Source organism: Thermobia domestica, chromosome 4 (assembly GCF_964235325.1).
Source record: "Thermobia domestica chromosome 4, izTheDome1.hap1.1, whole genome shotgun sequence".
Lineage (NCBI taxonomy): Eukaryota > Metazoa > Arthropoda > Insecta > Zygentoma > Lepismatidae > Thermobia > Thermobia domestica.
Window position 1 is genome coordinate 328310575 of NC_137457.1, and position 23975 is coordinate 328334549.

Consider the following 23975-nt stretch of genomic DNA (forward strand, 5'->3'; position numbering starts at 1 on the left):
CTACTGTAACAGTGGAACGAACTGAGACTATTGTTTGTCGGCTGCTGACATAAAACTATAACGTGAACTAAACACAAACAATGACGGTTGGTAGGGGAGAGGGGGGCCGGTGCAACGACATTGCGCAAATTTTCCTAAGCATTATATTGTTGATAATCTCTGTAATCTACGACTTATTAACGAGAAGCAGAAAAGAGCTAAAATTGCGCAAATTTTCACCGCAACATTGCCAACAACAGGATTCAGGAAACTGTGTGATATTTTTCTTGCATATGAGAAGAATTATATTAGCTTCATCATCAACAAAGATTAATATTTCTTCCTCAATTGTTGTCACCTTGCTTCTCAACCATTTGCTGTATACGGTGTTTCTGGATGGACGAGGACGAGGACCTTTCTTCGATGTTTATAAATAGCGTGTCAGCATCTTTTAATTCCTTTATGATCTTCCAATTTTCGTGATCCTCGTTCCTCATTGGTTTGTTATAAGTTTCTTATTATTATGTCTGCACATAACACACTGACCAGTGACTACTCAATAATATAACAAATCTTTCTCACCGCATCTAAGAACATTAACTAAGATGCAAATACAAATAAATAGAAGGATCATTTATAGAATGGTGAAAGAACAGGTACTAAGATACGTGGTAGACACACCTGAAATATGTAAACAAATCCTTGTTTGTGATTGGCCAAAACTGGAAAATGTAAATAAGTCCTTATCTCTGATTGGTCGAATACCTGTTTACGATATTTAAAGGAACCTTGTAGAAATATTTATATTTTTTGTTTATTTTATAGAAGTTTGTTTTCCTTACAGTTTTCCAATAACTATTTGCTTCCAGTAACTATTTTCTTACAGTTAGACTTCATACAGAATTTTACTGACGGGGACATGTTCCCGTCCCCCTCTCTAACGAGGCCCGTGCACACATATAATAGACTGAAATAGTGATGACGTCATTTCCTCTCAGTTACCATGGTGATCCCCATTTTGTGTTCTATACAAATGTGAGTGTGAAGTAACTGAGGTGTTGTGTAGTTTCATATACATACGAACAATGGCTGTGAAATTATTTATTTTTTTTATATACATTGAGGACGAAGTAAAGTTGGTGGAAAAAGGCGAAAATGCTCTTTAAGCAAATCACGAGTCTTCCGTTATCAGGGTGTCTACTAAAATTTCAAAATGAAATTTCGTTGACTTTTTCGTGACCTTTTCTTTACCAAACCATAAAATTTCGTAACATTCTCAAGTGCAAATTAGGCCAAATTTTCATACATTCGATAGAAACATACTTTGGTTTCGATTTGGTAGCGTCTAAAATCGACCATAGACATTTTTGCTGGTGAATTTTGACGTTTTATAGAACACAATTTTCCGGTCTGCACTTACATTTGTACAGATAAAAAAAAAATTTTCGTGACCCAAAAACTAAATTTCGTGACTTTTTCATGACTTTCATGACCGTTTTCTGATTTCGTGACTTTTTCATGACTTTCGTGACCGACAGACACCCTGGTTATGTAAGATGGCGAATTTAAATATTTAAGAGGCAGAGTGGAGACAAGCATGAAGAACAAAACATACGAAGCAGAGGTCAATTTGTATCCGTTATTTGTTAATATAAACGCTTCGATATATTGCACAGAAGTGAAATAAACTCTGTGTAAACATCATGCTGATTTGTTTGTATCATGTAATATTTCAATTGTGTGTTCTGATCGAATTACACTTGCTCATTTATGTTGCCTTAGTAACAAAATATTACTTACCTAAACCCTGTTCGGCGTAAGCTCTAAACTGCAATAAACAAAGCGACGTGAAACTAAATCTCTCTGATTTGTTGTTGTCCTACCGACGCTTGTACTCCTCCGCAAAATAGTTCATGTGATTGGATTATTATTTTTACTATGAAGCTATGAAGCATATAAAACGGCTATATTATTATAAATAAAAAAAATATAATACGGATTATTTAATAATACTGCAATCGAGTGTGGTTAATGAAACAATGTAAATAAATGCTAAGCGTGCGCAGTAATTATGGCGCCAATTCAAATGTGAAGGCATGTTCTGCTTTTAAAGTCTGAAAGATGGATGGCATGAATCCCGGTTCCGCGAGTGTTGTGTTGACACACCAACAAGGGAAACATTTACTCACTAAGTAACAACTGTTTACCAGCGAAATTCATTTTTTTTAATCTTTCGAGTTTTTTTTTTTTTTTTTCTGCTGCTGCTATAAGTATCTGGAAAACACGAGACAGTATAGTAAAAATACACGTCTATAATTTGCTCCTTCCCGTGGAGAGTGGGAGTGATACATCACTAGCCAATCGTATTTGTGACGAGCGGAAAGATACAAATATTTTGTTTATCAGAGTTTAGAGCTTACGCTGAACAGGGAATAATTGTCCTTTTTAACTCCTTTTTTCATGCTTCATTCGTGGAAATTCTAAAAAATTTACAAATGTTCCTTTCGCTATAATGTTTACAATCAGGTATATAACACATAACCATTTTTGCGTTATTTTTCAGCCTTCGCTCGCGTTTGTATAGAAAATAAAATGACGATCACAATGGCAACGAAAAGGATGTGACGTCACACTATTCCAGTCTAGAGATAACTGAAAATGCTTTGAATCCATCACGTTTTTTTTTTTTTTTTTTTTTTTTCTTTCGAAACGACTTGCATTTTGCTGACTGTTTTTAGTTGTCGAAATGCTTGTGGTAATGATGGCAATGTTGCAAACTTTTTGCGCAATTTCCAATTTTGTTATCCTGTGTCAACAGATAAGGAAGTGAAAGTTTACACAGTTTCAGTGCACCCAGGGAGGCAACATTTTCTTGGTCCTAGGGGAGCAATTTTTGATGCCCGGGGACTAGAGGGGCAAAAGAGTTTAATACAGCCCTGATGGTGCATACAATTGAATTTGAGTTATTTTCACGAAGGCAAAGTGTTTCATCTTATCTTTCGGATGTTTATTGTTTTAGTCGCAGCATAAAACCATGTCGACTTGATTACTAATATTGTTTCATTAATGGAATAGAGGTAAGTTTCAGTATGAACTGTAATCAACATGGCCAATCAACGAGGATGAAAAGTCGGTTCCAAGTGAAACCACTTGAGAATGTTCCAAGAGCACTGTCAGAACGAACTTAAAAAGAATGGAGACATGGAGCGGGAAGAATAACTGTGATTGTACCTACATGTGAAAGTAAATCTTTTTATCCATATCTCCTCCTGTTCCTTGCAAAAAATCGCAAAATATCATCTCTCTATAACTTGCGGTTCCCGAGAAAAGGCTCATCAAATCTCCCAAAATTCGAACGTTTTTTGGCCAAAGGAGACATTAAATTATTATTAGTATTATTGTGAGATGATTGATAAACCAACATCTTAGGCGCAATGGAATACCGCTTCTCATACGATCAGCGAAGTAAAGCAGTGTTGGGTGTAGTAAGACGAAAGATGGAGACTGTTCATATTCATCAGATAGTATTGGTATTGAGGGTACCACCAAGTATCTGAGGACAATGGGAGTTACTTGAAAAAAAAAAAAAAGTAGTGAATTCCGGTCTAGAAAGCCAACATTAACGGCGAGGGGGAGCCGATATGCTGACCACACATCATCCCAAATGCATGAATATCACAAGCAAGTCCCTGTGATTTTCTTATGTCTTATTCCTCCAGGTTGATAGGTAGGAATGAGGGCTGCTGCGCCAGGAGTTTGATTTTAGTCAAGTTTTTAGAGATCACTGACAAAAAGTAACTTACCCACAACACAGTTTTTAAAGAGTAAGAGCAGGGAGATCAATGGGGATCTCAGCATCGAGGCTAAGCTTTTAAAAGAAACAGTGAAAGGAAAGATCTGAATATTCCATATAAAACATGAGAGTCTTGTGTGCATGAGTGCGTGCATAGCTCCTTATTCGACAAAAGGCAACAAAATACTTCCGAGCTAAATCTGTTCCTAGGGACTTTGTTTCCTCTTTTAAAGATTAATTCGTATTTAATAAAAAAAAATAAAAATAAACTGAATCTGTATTAGTATTTATTTCTGACCTATGAATACGTGATGTAACTAGATTAACCTCTAAACGTCCATTGACGCAACCACTGCGTCAAGGCTTTATACCTCAATAGCTCACCCCTAATTCAGCTAGAAAGATAACTTTGGTATCAATGTGTTCTGGACGGATGAAGCTTTCCGCCGATATGCATTTTTTTTCATCACGTTTTTGGGGGACCATTGCCCCCTTCCTGGAGGTACACTTAAAAATTAGTATGTCAAGCAATGAAGTAGTCACTACATGGTAATACCCTGTATGTGTACTTGTTGCTTATATAGGGGAAGGAGGGGGCAAAGTTAAACAATTTTTGTTAGTCTCAGTTTTCGACGTAAATTATATTTTTTTCTTCTTCTTCTTCTACGAATAGGGCGGAGTTGAGTTGATTTTGAGTTTAACGTCCCGTTCGGCAGTGAGGCTATATGAGACGTGGACCTACTGATTAACGTGCAATCCGAACCACATGAGCTCCCGCTGGGAATCGAACCCGGGCCTCCCACGCCAAAGGCGCGTACGCTAACGCTTAGCCACGGAGGAGCTCACGAATAGGGCGGAAATTGCACGGATGTTACCTTGTTGGAATCTGTTTTCCGTAAGATTTATCAATCATAACTGTGACTGTAATAATTAGGGGGTTATCAGGGCCGCCAAAGCGAAGGTCTACAACAGCCCTTCAAAAATGATATACAGCGCGTTTTTATAGGAATTTCGTTCTGATTTTTTTTTTTTTTTTTTTTTTATCTCGCTTTATATTGCAGTAATGGCTACCACTATTTAATATCATTGTCACAAGTGCAACTGCCTACACATTACCGTCATTCTGTCAACGTAGAGTAACTGCAAGGGTTGTCAGGGCTCCTCCAAATTCTATTTTTTTTTTTTTTTCATATTTTTGGGCCTTCTTTCTTCTTCTTTTACGAATAGTGCTGGAATTGCATCAATGTTACCTCGTTGGAATCTGTGCCGCACAAGCTCCCCAACGAGGTATTAATCATGATTATGTCACCAGGGCTCCTAATGTGAGAACCTACGATTTCGTTCAAATCCTTGGTGGGCGTAGAAAGGCCAAACCGAGCTTAACAAAGAGAAAGAATGGGGGCAGAGGAGGGGGGGATTAGTTAACAAATCAGTACAGTAAGGCTGCATCTCCAGTGGAACCGAATACGATTGTGAATTACAGCAACGTCTCTCTTTTTAAAGATTCAATATAAAATTTTATGTTTAAAAATTTGTATGAATTTCTGTACTGTAAGCTTTTGTCAGTGATGATACCGTATTAACGCTTTTTACTTAACTAGAAAAAAAGTAATTTCAAATTTTTGTCACACTACTATACTATCTCTGAACAAATATTCTGCTGCCGATTAAGGAACTTATATTCTGTTTCTAGGAGGTTTTTTAAGACAGCATGGAAACACCACTGTCCATTTCATTCATTTTATCTTACGCTATAATATATTTGAGTAACTATGATAGTATAATACAAAACCTAACTTAAAAGAGGGACTTTTCACAAAGACAATGGCTCAGCACATATTCTTAATCATGGGCTTCATCCTCAGCGGAGGTCTGTCTTCATTAGTATGAGCAGTAAAGAATTCAAACTCAAATACTGGATTCTGATCAAATACAATTGGTTGTTCGCTGTATATACGACCATTTCCGATTTGGTGCTGCCACCTGCAGTATTGTGCTAGAACTATGGGGTTGTTGGCGGGACCAGTGTTGTGTCTAGACCTTGTAGGTGCGTGTTATCAAATGGTGCCAAAAATCAACCAGTATTGGGAGGGTTACGTAATGGCCATTTCTATGCTAAGTTTTCGTACGTACGCATTGTGAAACAGTGTCGGGAAATGGGTTAACATTCGGGGTGACTACTGCGAAACCTATTGTTACCTGTTACATACAACAGGTATCCCTTGCAAAACATTCACCCACGAAAACTACCAGAAGGGCTGTAAGCAAAGTGACGCCCGTAGTGGTAAAGGGGATCCGTCGATTGCGTGCCAAGAAAATCCCCCGACGCAACGTGCTATGGGGCCACAGATTCCACCTCGCACCGTCAACTGTGAACAAAACCATTCACAACCGCCTCAGGTTGAAGTGTGTGCGGAAGGTTCGTGTACACCACCTGAAACCGCGTTACACTGCTGAACGTAAGACGAACTTTAGGAAAATTACCTTGTGGGTTCCAAATGGAAGAAAGTTCTCACAATGGATGAATCTCACTGCTGGTGATCACATACCGTGACATTGACGGCAAGGGGCACAGCAACTTTGTTCCTCAGTGAAGGGAGTTTCCCTCGTGGCTTTTCGGTTCTAACGGGATTTGGATATGGGGGTAAGTTGATGATATCCAAGGTGGACAAAACCGTGAAGGTGAATGCAATATATTTCCAAGAATTCGTTCTGACACCTTATCTATCGAAGAGACATCCCACAATTGTATGGAATGGATGCGAACCAGGTGATAATCCATATGGACAAGGCTTCGAGTCATACCGCCAGAATATCACTTACATTTTTATCAGGAAATGGCAAAGGAATCAGGAATTCGTGTCACTCCGTTTGAACACATTCAAGAAACGCCCAGATTCCAGTCCAATGGATTCTTGTGCATTTGGACTGTTGAAATTACGTCTTCACCATCGCCGCCCGCGCACCCTAGATGGCCTATCGAAAGATTGCAGGAAAGAATGGGGGTCTAATAGAACATGATCGGTGGTAGCGACGAGGTATCTCTTAAGGTAAGTGTCCATCAAAACTGGTCGGATATAAAGCGAATAGCCTTCTGTAAGTATAACAAAAACAAAAAAGTATCTATTATTCTAATATTTTTCTAAAGTATATAACTGCGCCTGAGTTCTCTTATTTTTCCCTAACAACTGCTCCTATGGGCATTTCCCGTATTCAAAATTGCAGATGGCACAGGAACAATCCCATCATGTTCAGATCATTCGCATCTTTTCATCAGTCTTAGAAATTCTCACATCAGAACTAGCGGAACTGCGATTCATTTACATTGCAGGGAAATTTGCATTCGGATACAGTGCAGGTACACCATACACCCGAGACCAGACTTCAGTACTTTTAAACGCTTATAAATTTCACCTATAGTAAAAATTAATTGAAATAAATCAATTTCCTACACCTCTGAACTTCTCAAAATTTCGGGCTCTATAAACTTGATTTTTGTACTCACCGTGCTTTTGAATTGTCCCTGAAACGTATCCACTATTACACTTTGGTTTGCACTTAAATGCTTCTCCCAATGTTTATCAGCTTCCAGCTCTTCGTTGAGCGCTGCGGACGCCCGCCCACTGCAAGACACAGCACCAGCACACGAGGGACCACTTACTGCAACATTGATGTGAGGATCCATCCCGTCCATCTTCTCACAATGCAAATTACTGTCTAATTTATCCAAGTCTCGAAGCTTTCTTTCGCACTCCATTCGATAGTTCTTCTCTTGTTCTTCTAATTTCATTCGTTTAATGTTATTAAAACAATCACTCGATTCAGAGTCCGACATATCCGAGCACTCGGACATTAAAGTTAAATTTTCTTGAATCAAATTTGTTTCTTTGATTCTTTTGACACAAACAGCTTTGCCATCGAAATTGTGGAACTCCGTTAGATTTGGATTTTCCAACGTGTCACGCAACCTTACATTATCATGTTTCGGGTATTTCTCCGAATCAAACTTTATTTCATTATTTGCTTGTTCTTCTGTCACTAACACGTTCACATTAGACGTTTTGGCATCTTTTAAAATGTCTTCCAAACCTTTCAAACAAGGGGTCGCATTATTGAAACTAGTAATTACTTCATTTTTTTCAAATTTTGGTTCTTTGGCAATTTTTCCGTTTTTCTTGAACAACGATTGCAATACAGAGTTATTGACATCGCCCCCTCCACCCGGCCCGCTTGTGCTACTACTAGAGCGATCAAATGTTCGATTAAAGATGAACTTTGGTTCTACATTGTCCTTCCCTATGCATTTGTCATTCACACTATCACAGTTCGAGTTATGCGACGACGACTCGATTTCGTAATCCATTTCTTCATAGCGCAAAGCATCGCCTTTATCAAAGGGATCGTTGGTGTCTTTGAATGGACGAACATCCTCAGGGATTGGCCGCAGACGGAAAGTGGAATGGCTCTCCGCTGAGCTCTCCGAACTGTGAGGAGACGACGAGATGCTACATCGGGTTTCTCCTGACACTGTCACCTGAAATTGTATACAACAATTAGTACGACATCACAATCAGCTGTAAAAGAACACAAATGATATTTAAAAAATAGCTTTAGAACACTTTATAACAAGAAAATGAAATGAAATTCTTTTACTTGAAAACTAACTAATTCTAAGGCCTATGGAACTCGGAGATTTAATGCTGCGTTCACAAAAGCTCTCTTCTGACTTCTGCCCTAAGTCAACTGGGTCCAGTTTCTACTTTGTATTCCTATTTCTGCAAGATCCATCTTAATAGCATCCTCCTATCTGCGCCTAGGTCCTTAATGGACGTTTTCCGATTGGATTTCCAGTAAAAACTTTGAAAGCATACCTACTTTCTTCCAAATGAAAAATGAAATCTTGAAGTTTTACGTTCCACGGTTATGCCGGCTAGGCTAAAGGAGACGGTGATGATGAGAAATGAATGAAATGGTGGAATGAATAAAGTGGGAGGAAACGGGAGAACCCGAGAAAACCCACACACACAGTATTTGTCCACCACAAAGTCACTTGGCGCGCGCTGGGATCGAACTAGACCCCATGCGCCAGAGGTGAACACTCTACCACTGAGCCACTGCGGCCCACATTACTTTCTTCCATTCTGACTACATGACCTACCCAGCTGAGCCTCCCGGAGTTCAAGTTCCAGGATTAATCCTTTAGACTAAAGGAGACAAATGACTAATGAAAGTAAATGACTCGCTAGAATGGGAGAAAACGGAAAGAATCCACACAATATGTTGTCCACCACGAACTCACATTGTCTGGGACCCAACCAGGGACCCCTTGCAGCAAAGGTGAGCGCTCTATCACTGGGCTATTGTAGAGACAACTAAGAATATGGGACCGCGATGACTCAGTGGTGCAGCGCTCACTCCTGGTGTGTGGGATCCCTAGTTTGATCCCACCCTCGCGCCAGGTAGTATTTGAGTTGAGTTGATTTTGAGTTTAACGTCCCTTTCAGCAGCAAGGCTATATGAGACGTGGACCTACTGATTAACGTGGAATCCGAACCACATGAGCTCCCGCCGGGAATTGAACCCGGGTCTCCCACGCCAAAGGCGCGTATGCTAACCGCTTAGCCACGGAGGAGCTCCAGGTAGTATTTGTAATAGACAAACACCATGTGGGGTTTTTCGATGGTTCTCCCGTTTCCTTCCATTTTCTTCATTTCACCATTTCATTCATTATGATCATCACAGTTCCTGACAAGCTGAGTGCTCGAGAGTGCATAGAAGTAGGCAACAGAAACAGATTTAATCTGTTTGTTTGGAATTTGCAGGCAGGTCGCTCACACTGTGGTATCAAAATGTTTTTGTAATCTATTTTCTGTAATTTCGGAAACTTCAGTTAGCATTTGATGGTGCCTTGTTCCCTTACTCTGGCTCGTTCAATTATAGTCTGCTGATGACATACGCCAATTCGGGTGACGCGAACTACAGACTTACACGACCATCTAATACTAATTTAATGATAACGTTAATAATACTCCTGTAACTATAACAGGCTATTCTGAAAGCACACGCTTAATAACTGAGAATACTTGGTCAATGGTTTATTTTAATTTCCCCTTTTCCAGTGAGCTGCACCCAAGGCCTATAATTTCACTTTAACGAAACATCAATTACAACCATCATTATCTGGCTTATAGTACGGATTATTTCCCGTAATCAATTCTTAGTACTAATCAGAACTTCTACCTAATAATTCCTTTATTTCAAAACTGCGAAGAGTCAATCTTCTTTCCTTTCTTTCCAGTTGCTATTAAATTAAATTACACTCTTCGCCCTACAAACTTCTCGGTATAGAACTGAATACCACTCTTCATATTAGGTCCATATGAGACATGGACTTAAAAAGAGTTTAATGTGCGACCCGAATCAGTTGTTGCCAAACCAGTATGTCTCACAATAAAGACATAAATGCTATTAGATAAGGAGAATTCAGTAGCGTAACAGATAAATGGTTAGCACTCTCCCTTAAATAAACAAGAGTTTCGGGTTCGAATTCTGCAGCCGACCATAATAACATTTTCTTCATTCTCACTCTCACTAGATGGTTGATGAGGTGTATTTTAACACACAGATCACGACCAACAATCTTTCTCCGAAAATTAGTTACAAACTTTTATCATTAACTGGTTATACAATTAAGAATAACATAGTTTTAGAAGCTGTGTATCTTAAACCTGCTTTGATTTTATTTTTTAAAACTATGCGTTAAATGAGAGCAACCAGTTTGATTATTTTTTAAGCTTCATATATATTTGACGGTGGTGGATGAAGCAAGATACGAGGTTGATGTCACTGTCAAATGCGAAGAACGGTCCACAAAATACTAGCTATTAGCATTAGGACTGTGTACCGCACTTGTAAATTAGGAAATACAACTGAAATCAGTGAAAGTTCTGCATGATAAATTAGTGTTGTCGTGTTATTGTTGATAATTTGTATCTCAAAAGTGAGTTTATGATTGTGCGCGGAGCCAATGGTAAATTAGCGGGAACGTCGCACATATAGCAGGCAACTTTGAGTATGTATTGTAAAATTTCTTGCGTAGAGCAAAAAAATGTACTCGGGATTTGGACTTTCCCTTCATCTTTTTATTATAAAAAGTCTTCTTATATACATAATTATAAGTAATTCTTCTAATATCTACTAGGGTAAGATTAAGATAGGAACCCAGCGTCGTGGGCTTTGAGGTGAGGTACTCTCGGTGACCGTGCATCGTGAGCAAGAGGAAAGGAACCCGATGACGAAGCGTCGTTAGAGGGGTTTTAGGTGTTTCGTTCAATCTGGGAAGATTGATGTTGGTCGAGGCGTGCAGTTCCCTTTTATCCTGTATTGTCGGCTTTCTTCGTTGATTCTCGTCCTTCCGACTGTTGGCGATGGTGAGCGACTCCTCTTCGAGACCGTCGTCTGTTTGTTTTTATTTACTATTAACACATGTAGTACGCATGGCTATTGCATATAGTACAGCGACGTGGGGATCCTTACAGTATAATGAAATAAAAAGAAACTCATCATCTGTTCATCGCAGTGAATTTTATCTGCTGACACTGTAAGTACATTCACAAGTCGTATAACGTAGCGCTTTTATACGTGACGATTATTTCGATTTTCTTGTACATTGTCACAACTCAATACGAAGTATCTGCACTTCTGTCTACTCGAACACTGACGTCCCTGGCTTATAAACGGGTTGAACTACACAGCGCATATGTGCATTCTTATCATTGTGGAATGAATTGCAAACGGATTTTATTTTCTGAATGTGCTTTGTATTAACTAGCAAGAGAAAAGCCCTTTTTAAAAGTCTATTGGATTTTAGCGTCCCTTTCAGCTATGAGACGTAAACCTACTGTTATAACGTGGGATCTGAACAACACGAACTCCCACCAGTAATCGAACCCAGCTCTCCCATGCCGAAGACGCATACATTAACGTTATAGTCAAGACGAAGCTCATTTAAAAGTCATTTAAAATTAAATCACCTACTGACTTGCTGGTAGTGAAGGTATTACCTGACTGGAACATTCTGGTCCAAAATCCCCTGCTCCTTGTTTGCTTGATTCCTCCACAACCAACGGCTCCTTTTCATCGACCGATATTTCCGATTGACTATGAGGCGTTTGAGGGGCAGTAGATACGTCCGATAGCACACTTTTACAACTGGCAGTGTTTAAATGCTCATGCAACGAGTCCAGCAGAAGGGCAAGGAACTCCTGACAATCATGCTGAGGAAAAAAGAAACAAAAACAATCTGTATTATGATGATAATTCCATTTTTTAAATATTTAACCCTAGCCGTCACATGTTTCAAAATGTTTTTCGAATATTTATCAATATCTAAAACAGAAGAAAATGCATAATTTAATTGTTAAGAGAATGAAGATGGGTAATGATTAGAAAAATTGCTCCTTCCCATCCCGAACTTTAAAGCTATCAGAACATATTGTTTCAGGACATCTCTGGACCTTTTCTCAATGCATTTCCTGCAACTACATGGTTTACTAAAATATAGTTAAAAGTTCTGTTCATCAGTAAAAACTCATGCTTTAATATAAAACCCTTGTAAAGAATTTAAGTGGGAGGTTGTAATAAAAGATGCATTGAGAAAAAGAGTTTTGAGGTGTCCTAAAACATTTTTATGATTCTAAATTGAGTATGCAAAATAGGAGATATTTCTTTATAATGACTGACATGCATCCAATAAATTTCAGTGGTGTACGTTGCTCTTTTTCAAAAAGAAAGACACAGTAACCAGATTTAGATAAATCAATCTATTAAAAGAAAACGTAACTCAAGAGTTTCTTTCAACTGCCAACATATGGCAATGGATATTCCAGTGATAAAGGATATAGCAGTGTTTTTCCCGGGTTTATTACAGCACTTTTTACTATAATATTACTGCAAATTTAACCTGTTCATTACATGCTTCCATTCGAAGTTCATTTTAACGACTTCCTCCATACTTGCACGAAACTAATAACTTTGAATTACTCCTTGGACTTCGTAGTTAGTAATTTTATCAACACATCATGTGTAAAAACGCGTTACTGTTCTGGTAAAATGGTATGGTAGTTGTTTGACATGTGCTACGAATGCTGCCATTCTAAAGTATTTTGTAAAAGACCTTTTATTCTACACTCAACGGAACATCAGCTACTCAGTGATTTGCACTCAAAGCGTTGTCGGAAGTGCTTTTAGCGTAACTTGCACTCATGTATAATATGCTCTGGGAATCCTAAGAGGACTGTTATAATCCTCGTCCGATTCATATTACATTAGAACAAAAATACCTGAAGTTAAATTAGGACGAAGACAAAAATTGTAATTTAGTTATGAACAGCTTCATTCAAAGATACAGACCTCTATTGACTTTAAATTATGTAAGTAACGCAATTTTCAATCTTTGTACATGGGTCGATTTATACTGTTTGATGCAATTTTTGTATGGGTTAAAGATGATGGAAAAACAACTGAAGTGACATTTTAAGCTGAATGAAACACATGTAGAGTGTTTCTAACTCGTAACTACTCATTGAGTGTATTGAACATGTAATAATTCACTGACTACTCACCTTGGAGCAAATACATAATTACTATCGACAAAAATATGTTGTGCAATACTTATTAGTTTACCACTGTTGAGATACACGGACACTGCAAAGACGATTTGAGCCCGGTGGCACTGACGAAAAATGCTCGAACGAAGCATTTGAAATATTTGAAAAAAATAGAACTGGAACGAAAATTATTTAAGTGGGAAGTCAATCACATAACATCTCATTTTGCTTTGAATTTGGTACTCCTTTTGATTTGAATTTAGCGTTCGTTTCGGTAGCGAGGCTATATGAGACGTGAACTTACAGGTTAACGTAGGATCCGAAGCTCATGAGTTCCAGTCTGGAAATTTACTCCTGACAAGGAGCAAGTTGAGTAAAATGTACAAAGTATTTCTGAAGCCGAAGCTCTTCATAATGCTAGATTGCCATGCTGCAAGAATCTTGTAGCTGTCATTAAAAAAAAGGGGGGGGAGAGCGCGCCAAAATACACGTTTTTAATTAAGATGTTCACTATTTGTCCACTAGAGTGCAGTGCTGCATGGGTGGAGATAACTCTTGCTTTTAGAAAGTTGTAATGTGTAAACAGTAAATAGAAAGATGGAGTTGCACAATTTTTTAATGCCAGCTACAAGGTTCTTGCAGCACGGCAACCTAGCTTTAGTCTTAAGGGTTCGAGGCAACAGGACTGGCTACTGAAATCATTCTACGAACATAATCCTTTCAGGATTTCCGAGGCACATTATATGTGAGTGTTAGTTAAACTTAACAAAATGTGCCAGATTAAAATGTCTATATACAGTACTTTAATAGTATTGTTTATAATATATACGTAATTTACATGGAAAAAGATCATACCTGGCGAAAATCCTTGAACTGTGGATGCGTTGCACCCAACACTTGTTTGAATTCCGAAGGGTGTACAACACTGTACTGTCCGCTCCAAATTTTCCGTAGTAGCAATGAAAATTGCCCGGCCAGAGTATCGGGCGAGTCTTTTTCACCTTGCGGCCGATTCAGGAAGAACTGAACCAAAGCAGGAGTTGCTGCCAAACATTGCAACCCTGCTGCCATGAAGCATGTGTTTCCCAAGTTCCTCAAGCCGCAAACACCAGGGCAGGACGAAGCGTCTGGAATTAAAACAAAAATGAGTCATTAAGGCTGTTGACTACAAACGCTATCCTTTAAAGATTAAAACACTGGTTTTGTTTTTGTTATAGTACTTATACAATGAATTCCTATATATTGGATGTTCATGATTACATTTGAAAGTTTCCGATTTAAAAGAAAGATGAACATGTGTATGTGTGTGTTCACCTGAACTCCAATCTACCACGTATCTAGCCAGTTTAAGGGGACGCTAATCACCGTGAAACAGGAGAGACTTTTAACCTATCTTTTAAGTGCATTGAAATCTTGAAGTTTTACGTCCCACAGTTATGGCGGATAGACTAAAGGAGATTAATGAGAAACGAAATGGAATGATGGATGAATTAAGAGGAAGGAAACGGGAGAACCACGAGAAAACCCACGCACGCGGTGTTTGTCTACCACAAAGTTCACTTGGCGCGAGCTGAGATCAAACCAGGGACCCCATGTAGCAGAGGTGAATGCGCTACCACTGAGCTACCGTGGCCCTTACCAATGCATAATATCGGTCTGTTCTGAAACCTTCTTTAACACTAACACTAGGTCGTAGAACCCGATTTTTACAGAATCATTGCTGAAGGAGGTTGTCCTGGAAAATTATTTTTAAAAAGTTAAAAAAATGTACGATTATCTGAAAAATGATTACCTGTGTATTATTGTTTCTTCCACATTTCTTCACTTTGAGAGTGTCATGTTAAAGTGACTGCAAGTCCTATCTGAATGAAAATAATATGGCTGCATCTTTCTAACGCATTCTTGTGAATTATGTTTTATGCTTTAGAAAAGTGTAAGTTTTTCACTTCAAATTTTACAAACAAGAAACAAACACATTTTTCTTCGTTCAGAAGGGAACACTTGAAAAAATCTATCTGTGACACTCTCACAATGAAGAAGTAAGGAAATAACAATACACTGTTAAATCGTTTTTCAGATGATCCTGCATCTTTTTATCAAATTTCAAGGGCAACAACATTCAACAATGATTATGTGAAAGAAGGTTCCAAAACCAGGAAGGTATCAGAGCAGACCGATATTATTTATGCACGAATAAACAGGAAATTCGTCACCGGATACACAGGCATGTTATTATTTATTCATTTGACATGTATTCTATAGCGTCATTTGTCTATCATCAAATAACTACAATCGTATTTTTATGTAATAGGCTAATTTTAACATAAGATACAATGACAAAAATATAAAGAAGAGTTTACAATTCATTCTCCATACACAAGAAGAGCAGAGAAAAAAATGTCTTACCTTTTACATCATCAAGGGGTTCCGATTCTGCTGAAAACAACGATTCGAGATCCGGACTATTAAATGGTCCTGGCTCTGGCGCCGGAATCTCTGTTTCTAAACAAGGTATATCATCGAAGCCGCCTGGAGGGGGAAGTGGTATGGGGTAGTTTACAGAAGACGGAGTGGAGAATGTGTCCTCATCAGCCCTAGTAATAGAACATGAGATATATACATAATTAAAATAGTTGAGAGCAATAAAATAGAAAAATCGCTAACATCGAGATTAGGAATAATAAGAAGGAACATAGATTACATACACAAACTGTTTCATTCTTTATACGTGGGTGATTCAGAAAGTAATGTTTCTAAGCCCACTACTTGGCCAGTAGTACTGCAAACATTCTGAACTATTTTCATTAATGCAGTGATGTTTAAGCTACAGAATATCACTTGTTTCATTTTCCTATCTCTTCTCGTTCTAGAGTAATGGAGCAATCCATGACATCGAGTGGTGACGTCCGGTTGAAACAGCGGGCTGTCGAATTTCTGGCTGTGGGCATTCAGATGCCTAACCTGACACCCTAAAGCGACTGCGGACCATATTAAGAATCTAAAACTTAAGGATCACCTTAAGGGCCAACGCTACAGTTGTGACGCGGAGGTGAAAGCACCAGTTTGGCAATGGTATCAACAGCAATCACCACAATTCTTTGCCCACGGCATGAAAAAAACCTTGTTTCACGTTGGCGAAAATGTGTTGTCCGTAATAAGAACTTTGTTGAAATATGATGCCACTATTTGTAGCTGACATTGTAAGCTTTCCACTGATACCTGTATCGGTGCTATCTGTCAAACACAAATAAAGGAATTACCTTGGAGGCATTACTTTCTGAATGACCCTCGTATATATTAGAAGCTATAAGTATTATATTATTATTATTATTATTATTATTATTATTATTGGGACTATGTTGAAAAATGATGCCACAATTTGTCTGACATTGCAAGCTTTCCACTGTATCGGTGCTACCTGTCAAACACAAATAAAGGTATCACTTTGGAGGCATTACTTTTTGAATCATCCTCGTGGTTGGGCAGCAAGTAAAATGTTAAGTGAATTTACGTAAGGCACGAAATTTGTGTCTTCTGCAGATTCGCTTTGAATTACTTGTTCTTATGTTGACAGAAACGGCACTTTACCATTACTCTATTCTACTAAAGATAAATGCTTCATGGTAGTGAACTACTTACGCCGTTCACTAACACTATCTGTTGTCAAAATTTTGGATTAAACAAACGTCTGAGCATAGACCAGAATGTGGTAGTACCAAGACAATTGAAATGAAATCCTAAAGAATAACTAGCACTTCTAGGAAGCAATTTATACAAAGGATCCCAATAAAATGTATACACTCTTTGAATGACTGTAATGACGGGAAAAGTTTCAAAATTCAAATGTAGTGTGAAACAAATGTAGAAGCCAGCCATTTATCGAAAGTATTCTAATTGTTGGCCATTGTGGTTTAGAAACAGCTGATAACGATTACGAATGGAATCCAAAACGTGCTTAATCGTTGCAATTGATATTTGGACACATTCGCTTTCAATGACTGCTTTCAACTCATTGATTGTAGCTGGACTTGAGCTATAAATATTGTGCTTGACATGCCTCCGGAAAAAAAGGGTCAAATCAGTCGGGTGTGGAGAGTACTCGATACTGTCTCTTCATCCAATCCATCTGTTCGATAGGTGTTCGTCAAGGTAGGCTTACGTCTCGATGGTAATGGATAGGTGCTGGAAATGCCATTTTTAACAGTTATGAACTGTTAAAAAGTGCAACATTTAAATGTAAAATGTAAAAAAAAAAAAAAAAATAAATAAACAATGTACACATTTTATTGAGACACCCTGTGGTCTTCTCATAAAAGTATGCACATCATGCGAACTTCAATGAAATACGAATGTGATTAAAGCTACAAATAAACTTCGGAAAGCTTAAATTCTGGTGTCCACGGTCAATCGTACTAGCGCAGAAAGAAACGCGTCAAGTTAATACAGTGCTAACTACGCGTCCAACCAACAGCCAACGAAAAACCGTTCAAACAGTGAACAAAGGCATTGAGCTACAACCACAGCTGAACAGCTCTGACGTTTGTTCCAAAATGAATAAAACGAGATAATATTTGTCGCAACAGAACAATAATATGACTATCGAGTAGAAGTGATTTGATGTGGATGTTCAATACCTACAAAACCAATGTCTACAAAACCCTTTATAAATCTAATATGGTTCCTTGACACCAGAAGACTCGACATATCTGCTCTGAGCTAGCAGCACAATTTATGTTGGATGAGGAATTTTATTTCTGGACTATCGGCGTCTATGACCATTTTAGCCTGTCACATATAAGGTGTAATCGTTTACTACTTCCCAGTTCTTGAAAAAAGAATGCTGAATAAGCGTCGAACTCAGTTACGCCTAGTAACCTTAAAACTGCAATCTCGGTCAAGATAATCTCTGTTCGGGAAAATATAATGTTAAAAAAGACATTTTTTATACTCGTAATATATACAGGAAACGACTGTACATGTAAATCTTAAATATACAGAGATTATGATTCTCTTCTCTCCAAACTGGTAAAATGTCGTACATGCACCGATGTAGGAGGTGTGTAAAACATCAACAACCATTTAAAAGAAATTCGAATACGTTACCAGATATTGAATATTTATTGTATATATCCAGAAAATTATATATGAAAATAAGATTATGCTCTATATCACTATTACTATGCTTTTTCGCTGGTATTCTTACACTTCTAATGGCTTAAATACATTGATATTTGTCTTAACAGCTTGACACTGATCTTACAGCCGGCGAACAACGAAGGAAACGATTCAACTTCCTCCCGCAATAAATAAATAAATAAATAAATAAAACATTAACTGCCGTTTTACAGCGTTTTATTATATTATCTGTATAAAATATAAAACATTGAGAACCACTGCGCTATATTCAATATCTAAAGAACGACCCAGCGAGGATCATCTACGGAGTACACTCATGCACTGTCCCTGAATCAGGAGCTTCAGATTTGGGCGTGATCAGTGAAACCGGAATATCGATGTTGATAGTAGACTCATTAAGATGTTAAACTCAAAATCAACCAACAAAATATCTATCTATTAAAATGCTACAATAGCAATGAAGATGCATGAGCTCCAAACTCTAACTTTTGATTTCAATCCTTTGATTTACGGTTATTTGTGATTTCACGATTAAAGACGTGAATAAATTCAGGCCGTGTCCAAAAGTGCATAGTGCACACTTCGAGGATGCACACTCGAAGTCTACAAATGGAGTGCACACTAAATAGTGTACACTTCGTAAAATTAGCTTTTGATCAGCACTTGCTTACAGCGCCTCGTTGTGGTGGAATATGGAACATTGATAACAAAAGAAGGGAGAATTTCGCGTACTAGAAAAAATAGCATGCTTTTTTTTCTTTAGATGAATGACTTTCCAGTTATATTAAAGATAAATAAACCGTACAGATTGGCTATAAGGGGTAACCATAAAATGATTTAAGAGTTTTTTTTTCATGTATGCCAACAGCTTCAGCTTTGCCGTGCCTGCAAATATTTGTCATTTTGGGTATTTCACGCGCAGATTAACAAGAGCGGAGCATAAATGCAATACATATATAATATATGTGTGCGTTGTCTTATGTGCACAATAAACTCGTAACAGCATAAAAAACACTAAACTATTGGCGATATTCTACTTTATTAGGCATGCTTGCGGAGGGAATATTTAATAATCTCCCGAAAGAAGAGTAGCACTGGTGATTAGGGCGCTGAAGACACTTTTGCGAATTAGTTTAGAAATTTTATTGCAACTGAAAGTAGGCAACGTGCAAGAGCGTTAGGACACCGAGGGGAGCGGTATTTACAATAATGTGGCACAAAACTACTTTGGGAGAGGGTTGATACTGAGTATAATTGCTTCCTGTACGGTAGATTTCACAACAATGACAGTATAATTGTTGTAGTTCTACTGTATTCTTTCAGTTCAGGCATACTGATTGAACTCTTTCTACCATATTGCGCTAATATTGAAGTTCCTTAGATGTTATTCTTTCACTGTGAATTTATTGATTTTACCTGGAAATCATCGAAATAGTGTCTCCGTATTCTTAATCTACAGCAAAAGTTAACACATAGAAGGATGACAAGGAAAGAAATGGTAAAGTTGAACAACATGAGGACCAAAATTACAGAAAAAACCTATTATGTCGCTATGAAATACCAATTTATAAGGATAATGCATACTCAAGGCGAATAACCCTAATGAAAGTAGTATGGTAAAAATAACAAAAAAAAAAAAGTGAGATTACTATCTTATAAGCCTGCTTGAATGGAGTTCTGTATATTGTATACACTTCAACATTTACGTGCATTTTACTACGCTTTCGGCGCCCTACATCTCTCTTGAAATATACTCTCCTACATGCTTCCCACTGCGAAAATGGTTATTCAGTAACGAAACAAATCCCCTCGTCCAAATATAAACGTAAAATAAACTACTAAAAATATAATAAGAATTTTATGAAAATTAAGAGACTGTTTTATGAAAAAATACAGTATGTAATGTAATGGCTCTCATTGTTCAACTATACGGAAGAAATTATTGTTCATAATCTTTTAATACTGGGTACAGTAATGGGATTATATGAATTAAGAGGAAGGCAAGTCTTTACTTTGGACATTTCTTTCAATGAATCGTTCAATGAACCGATTCGTAACGAAGACTGAAAAGAAAGTGCTCTGCGGGGTTCCAACCAGCCTTCACTCTCTAACACTCGCTCGTCAATATTATGTGAATTAAATATTATACTTTGGTACAAAAAGGAACCAACCTACCTACTACCTTATATACAGTATATGGGTGAAGAGGCAAGTTGTTAAAACCGGAACCAAGAGATCAAATCGCTAAATCGAAGAATAAAAAAAATGAAATGGCCATAGTAAAGACTTACCAGGAGTAATTTGTGAAATCTTTGATAAATGTGGAGAAAGGAATTTTTGATCTCTATTTCACTTTTCGGTACCTGTCAAAAATACACAATGTATGGTAATTGGTATATTACAGTCTCTCTCAAGTGCAAGGAAATATGGTATCGTTGAAAGGAATTCGTTTAGAATCAAAACTATAAAATTAGGCTTATGTGTCTATGAATTAACATTTGCGGCTGCGGCTGTAGCTGTAGCTATAGAGAAATGAATAATCTATGTATACTATGCTAGAACTGAATATATTCATACACCATTAAAATTTGTCATTTACGTGAAAATAGCCGCATTACCGATAGTGCAACTATTTCAATTAAGCTACATAAACCATGTAATATTTAAGCACAAATGTCTTTATAGCATTATTAAAGAAACTATTTGTTTGTTTTCCCTATACTATTTTAAATTCTATTGCATACTCAAAGAACATAACGTGAATACATTTGTTATTTGCGTAATATTTTTATATTCGACTTGTAAAATCACTAACTTGTATGTTTATCAAGTAAATTATTATAAAATCAGTCCACAAATATATTTACTTAAACAAAAATATTAAGAATATGCCTATTAAAATTTTATTAGGTCATTCTACGAGAAATCGCCATATTAAGCACACAAGTATACTAACGTAGTGTACATCCTCGCACACTACGCACTATGCACTCGCACACTTGTGAACTTGGACCTTTTGACGCACACTAGGTGACGTCACTTCCGGAAATAAGCGTACTTCAAATGTGCACTTGTATCTTTTGGACACGGCCTCAGTTTCACGTACTTTAAATACATCTTTTTCATAAAGTTTGTTTTAAAATTATTGTTCAAAGCCTTTCTATTTTAATAAGCCTTCTCCAAAATCAATGCAAATGAATTGTGCTGTCATCTTTGGAGCTTTTTTAACTATATGTTTGTGGCCATTTCTTTCGACAATGAGATCTCGGAAACCACAGGCTCTAGAAAGATGATGTTTTCACTGATCGATTGCAAATTTTGCGTATTGTCCAGTTCTAATTAAATATTTAAAAAAAAATGCCATTATTTCTTTATTACATTTTTAAGGGTACACTGGAAGCGTTGAAATTAAAAAAAAAAGCATCATATCCTATGCGTCATATATTCCAACACCACACTGTTGTATATTGGAGTTGTATATGTCTCAGGCGTTTGTTTCATGACCAAATAATAATGAAAAAAGGAAGGATAACCATTTCTCCAGTCTAAGACGAATCTTTACTTTTGGGGTGTTTTGCTCATGAACACCATATATAGCTGACATTATAATTAATTGTGTATGTAATATATTTGCTTATTACATACTGCATGCAAGAAGAAAGAAAACACTGGTCATACATGAATTACAAACTCCAACCGGAAGTAGGCTCAAATCTTGCAAATGGTGCGAGATATTGAGAAAAAAATAATCGAAAAATCTAACCCTATAGGGACATGTACAAATGTTGTGAGGAATGAGAGCGATATTTATGGTCATATACGAATGATACGCTGTGTAGAGAGCGCAGGTTCAGCTAGTTTATCATTTAAAAATCATACTGCAAGTAGTACTAGCATGCAATTTATTACTGTACGTTTTTGAGACGGCTGCAAATTTATCGAGTCATGAATTCAGTAACCCACAGAATAATCTACATATCCTGTGACAACTAAAATAATATGTAAAATGAAGAAATTAAGAAAAAGAATTACTTGAGGAAATAAATAGCAGTTGATTATACTAACATTTGTGGTAAACCCTTCCTAACAGTTCATAGAATTATTTTACCCCGCTGCTGTACTTCGTTTGCCACAAAGGAAGTTTCATATAGAAAGCAGGATTTATAGTTGTCTTGAGATATCGTTTAGGACTATCCTTCCCAACAAAATAGAAGCGCGGCAGGACACCCACATATTTTTATGACTCCCCTGGATACACGTACCTATCCTATCAGTTCAGATTATCAACATTACTTAGTGTTCGTTAACACTACAAGTGACTCACCTGCCAAAACGCACGTTCATATATAGTGTCAACCTTAAAACAGGGTAAACGTGGTATTTTCTGGCAAAAACCTATGCTCTCCGGTCGGAAAAATGGTCCTGCACAAAAAAAGAGTTCAAATACACTGTTCTCAGGAAACTGAAATTTCGTTCCGGTCAAATAGGGCACGAAGAGGAATTTCTGGTCGACCTAAACAGGTGGATCTTCACAGAGGTTTCAATGAACTTTTGTTTACCTAGCGCTGTGTTTTAAAACTTTGCGTAAAACTAAAAATGCTGCACAAGTGTGAAACTTGGGCCTTAAAAAAATAATACAGAATTCTTACCAAGTATTCTCGATCCCCATGACCCCTAAATCTTCATGAATAGGCTCGGACACTTGGGTTTCTAGACTGGCAGGCCCTTGATCTGCGTCGATGTTCAACACGTTCTGATCACTCTCTAACGCTTTGGTCTTCTCAGTCTCTGGATCGTCCGTTGCGTTTTCAGCTTCTGACGCGTCGATTTCTATAGCGTAAGAAATTTGTTCTTCAATATTTACAGTTTCACAGCATGGAATGGTCTCACTAGCCATTCAAAAGTATTTGCTTTCTAGCTGCAATGGAAAGAAGAAAATCAATAAGATATACAAAAGCCAAACAACACCAATATAATAAGTAATACCAGAGAAGTTAAATCATTCCACACAATTGAACATTATACTAATGCCATAATCTCGCCTCGGAATTTTAAAATATTTGGGTAGCTTAGCAAACGTGCAGAACAGTCATACAATTTCCAAGAAAGAGAAAGGTTACAAACTAACAAATAAATAAAACTAAAAAAAAATAAGTTTATATACAGGGTGGTAGGTAACTTCACCGACAAACTTTGGGAGGTGATTCCTTATATGAAATGAAATAAAAAAGTTCTAATAAACATGGGACGAAAAACGTCTCCTTTCAGAGTTAGGAACCGCCGAAAATTCACATTTCGAAACGCTCTGCCTTAGAAACTACAGGAACTAGTATGCGCTCTATCTAAATATCTATGTTCTACCGTGGTCCGTTATCGGCGAAACGAACTGTAGAAAGGAAATTAAGGTATTGGGATACTCCATTAAGTACCAATAGCGCGTTCGTTTGGCCGATAACGGA

The 23975-nt window shown here is 37.5% G+C and overlaps 1 protein-coding gene across 3 annotated transcripts in view; it reads right to left on the reverse strand.

Annotated features, from left to right (window-relative positions):
- Positions 1 to 23975, reverse strand: part of LOC145684448 (uncharacterized) — an 82502-nt gene that overhangs the window by 50069 nt on the left and 8458 nt on the right. For all 3 annotated transcript variants that reach the window (XM_081756847.1, XM_081756845.1, XM_081756846.1), the window contains exons 2-6: positions 23166 to 23434; positions 15787 to 15974; positions 14236 to 14507; positions 11836 to 12048; positions 7278 to 8306 (exon numbers count right to left, since the gene is read on the reverse strand). In XM_081756847.1, coding sequence (XP_081612973.1) covers positions 7278 to 8306; positions 11836 to 12048; positions 14236 to 14507; positions 15787 to 15974; positions 23166 to 23413 — 1950 coding nt within the window. In that variant the 5' untranslated portion in view covers positions 23414 to 23434. The remainder of the gene's footprint in view (positions 1 to 7277; positions 8307 to 11835; positions 12049 to 14235; positions 14508 to 15786; positions 15975 to 23165; positions 23435 to 23975) is intronic.